Genomic DNA, 3299 nt, shown 5'->3' on the forward strand with positions numbered 1-3299 from the left:
AGTTTCACATATTTGAGTGTATAATGTCGAATGAAACTGTAGTTATATCGAAATGAAACTGTAATTGTGTTGAAATAAAGCTGCAGTGTATATAAAATTAAACTGAATAATAGTTTAACATATTTGAGTGTATATTGTCCAATGAAACTGTAGTTATATCGAAATGATACTGTAATTGTGTTTTAATGAAACTATAGTGTATATAAAATGAAACTGAATAACAGTTTCACATATTCGAGTGTATAATGTCGAATGAAACTGTAGTTATATCGAAATGAAACTGTAGTTGTGTTGAAATGAAACTACAGTGTATATAAAATAAAACTGAATATGTTATACAAACAGAGCTACTTTATGCGAAACGGGTGCTGTTTCTTTTAGCTAGCTATAGTGAATAAGGTATTGCTGGAATTTACTGAAAATCAATTTTATTTAAAATGCGTTTTGTTGGTACATATGTATTACTCTTCCTCATTCTGGGAAAAATTAGAACAGAGAGAGAAAAGGGGCAATTAAATTTCAAAAAAAAAAAATCAAAATACAGAGATATAGAGTAATACAACATCTTTAATATATATATATATATATATATATATATTTATATTAAAAAAATCCCTTTCCATAAAGCTGTTAATAATATAAAATTGTGATATTTCAGAACTCTGTTGCAGGTTTCAACGGCTGGTGCTGCCCACCTACCATGCTCAACTGCCTTCGCAGCCTGGCGATATGGCCTTGTACCTATAACACTCAAATAAAACAAAACGTGGGGGAGAGCATGCCATCAACTTCATTGCTGCCTCAAATCCTCAATTCATCAGTCAGGACTTGAACATGTTTACTGTCTCTTAGTAATAAATAATCCCATCTAAAGTTCAATTATGCGGGTGAAAAATCCAGATTTGTCTCACAATGATTAGGATACAGGATGCCATATGCAAAGAAAATTTCCATCTAAACTTCAAGTATTGAATACAAGCAATCACAATGACCTGGTTTCGTAATTAGAGCTCTAACGTTTTACAACAAGTCTTGTTAAACAAAAATAGGAATGATTTTTACAACATAGGAGGAGTCTTAAGTTTATAATATTCTATGCTCTGTGAGTGAGTTCACTTGACATTAGAATACCTTTCTTTAGCCAGATGATTTGTCAAATTGTTTCGGGTTCTTAAGTCTCTTTAGTCTATGAGAACCGCAAAATACACATGTAATTATCAAAGTTAAAAGGAACTAACCTGCTGGCGGGCTGCTGTAAGTTTTAAAAGCTCATCCGCCTCAGAGAAATTAGTGAACCACTGGCTTAGAGGATGATCTTTAGTGTCACCTCTCTTCCTTCTATCAACATCTTCTAATGGTGCTACATACAAAAACAGATACCAGTAACTCAAAATGTTATAGTGTACAATAATCAAGCAACATGTAGAACCAACATATCAAAAAGTTTAAAACACACCAGCCGGAGGTAAAGCCAAGTCAGCAGGTAGTCGGGGAACACTAACTGCTGGATGATTGTGCACACGAGCAAGGAAAGCCTCCGAAGGTTTGGATAAAACAATTTCGTCATATGATTCGACAACAATAGGTTTCTTTGTGGAAAGAGGACCAGACTCATCCTCTGGATAAAGTTTTAGATGGTGGTATCTGTAACATGAAAGTAAAGAATCAAATTTTGTACAGGATTTCAAAATGCCAAACAGCTTAAGAAATATTGCATTCTAACATAATACTTACAAAGATGAATATAATGGCAAATGGACAAACTATTTTTCCAATTTATGAAGATTCAAGTATATCAGTAGTTAACTCTGTTTCAATACTGGCCATTTTAGTATGTGAAATGCAACTTAAATAGAGCTGTAAAGAAAGCAACTCACAAGTGCAATGGCTTATCACAAACATCATTATGGAAATAAAGAGTAATAGCAATTTCAAATTCACCCCATCCACACTCTGACAACTCAAAAGGTGGAGCATCCACCACCCTTGTTGGGTTATTAAAACTCGAGTGCAACTGGAAAACTGCTCGCTTTATTACGACACCTAGATCTTCATTTGTTGCCCCGCGAATATAAAGAGTCCATTTATGAGACTGATACCTATGCTCCAATTAACAAAAGGCTCAGTCAGGCATTTCATCAAACACTCAACCGAAACGAAAACAGTCTATCATCTTTAGCAACACTCACTCGCTAGCCTTCTTTCCAAGCCAAAACGCAACATTCCCATACACGATCGGAACACTAATCTCAATCCCCTTAAGTTTCTGTGCCGAGTCCTAGAAAAACACAACAATATGCGATAAGTTTTCAACAAACACTTCAAGAATCAATTAATTATGATAACTTAAGTACAAATTTTGAGAAATTAAATAGGCAATGAAAAAAAGTTTCACTTTTGCTTCGCTATCATCGGAGGATTTAATCATTTTTGTGCGCAGAGACATTGTGGCAGGTCCTGTAATGTCAGGCCGATCTGCTCCGTGCTTCTTCGCCGAATTGGCCTTGAGGCACTCTAGTGGCTTAATTATCCTCAGATTGAAGAGTGATTCATAACATTGAAATTAGGGCTTTTTGATACTGCAATTCTCGTATGGAAACATATCTGCATTATTTTGTTGGAACAGAGACTTCCAAATCGGATCAATATGAAACGCAAATTCTCAAAATGCTATTTACAAAATTGCAGTGGATTGCTGCAAATTATACCCCAGTAAATATATTCATTTAATATTATTAAATGAATACTCCGTATAAGATAATTATCTGGAGTTTATATTATTCGAGGAATTTAATCAAGATTAACTTTATGTTTTTCAATTTTAACTTTACACTTTACAGAAACATAGTAGCCGTTGATCCTATGATATTATATAACTGTTGAGAAATAATATAAGAAAATGACCTGACATTTTTGTATATAAAACGATAATTATAATTTTTTTTTTAAATGTCACTATTTCATTCTATTTGTAGCTGTAAGTAAGAATTATTCATAAATGTTATGTACATCTTTTTATTATATTATATTTAAAAATAATGTTACATTTCTCTTTTGATTTCATCTCCTAATATTCACCTCTTGTATAACAAATTGACAATATATAATTGTATTGCAAATAAATATATAGAAACATTACTAGAAGTATTATATTATGATAATAAATTTTCATCTGTATATCATGGATTGAATGGTGAATAATGAAGGTTGGTATATGTTATGTTTATCCAAACCCACAATCAAAGAAGGCATGAAGCAGTACTACATGCAACACGTGCACACATGGAGCGATCAATCGA

General features: G+C 32.9%; 1 protein-coding gene across 2 annotated transcripts; it reads right to left on the reverse strand.

Annotated features, from left to right (window-relative positions):
- Window positions 1–473: 473 nt before the first annotated feature.
- LOC109154009 (transcription initiation factor TFIID subunit 14b-like) lies at window positions 474–2738 on the reverse strand. Of its 2 annotated transcripts, none has more exons than XM_019301895.1 (6): window positions 2396–2737; window positions 2190–2278; window positions 1878–2099; window positions 1457–1644; window positions 1239–1360; window positions 474–741 (listed from the first exon to the last, which is right to left on the reverse strand). In XM_019301895.1, exons 1-6 carry the CDS (start codon window positions 2444–2446, stop codon window positions 655–657), a joined length of 759 nt encoding a protein of 252 aa, XP_019157440.1. In that variant the 5' UTR covers window positions 2447–2737; the 3' UTR covers window positions 474–654. The 2 variants fall into 2 exon arrangements, with proteins under 2 accessions (XP_019157440.1, XP_019157441.1); XM_019301896.1 differs by having other exon boundaries at window positions 648–1165; window positions 1209–1360; window positions 2396–2738.
- Window positions 2739–3299: the final 561 nt, after the last annotated feature.

This window comes from Ipomoea nil, unplaced genomic scaffold, assembly GCF_001879475.1.
Source record: "Ipomoea nil cultivar Tokyo-kokei standard unplaced genomic scaffold, Asagao_1.1 scaffold2580, whole genome shotgun sequence".
Taxonomy (NCBI): Eukaryota; Viridiplantae; Streptophyta; class Magnoliopsida; order Solanales; family Convolvulaceae; genus Ipomoea; species Ipomoea nil.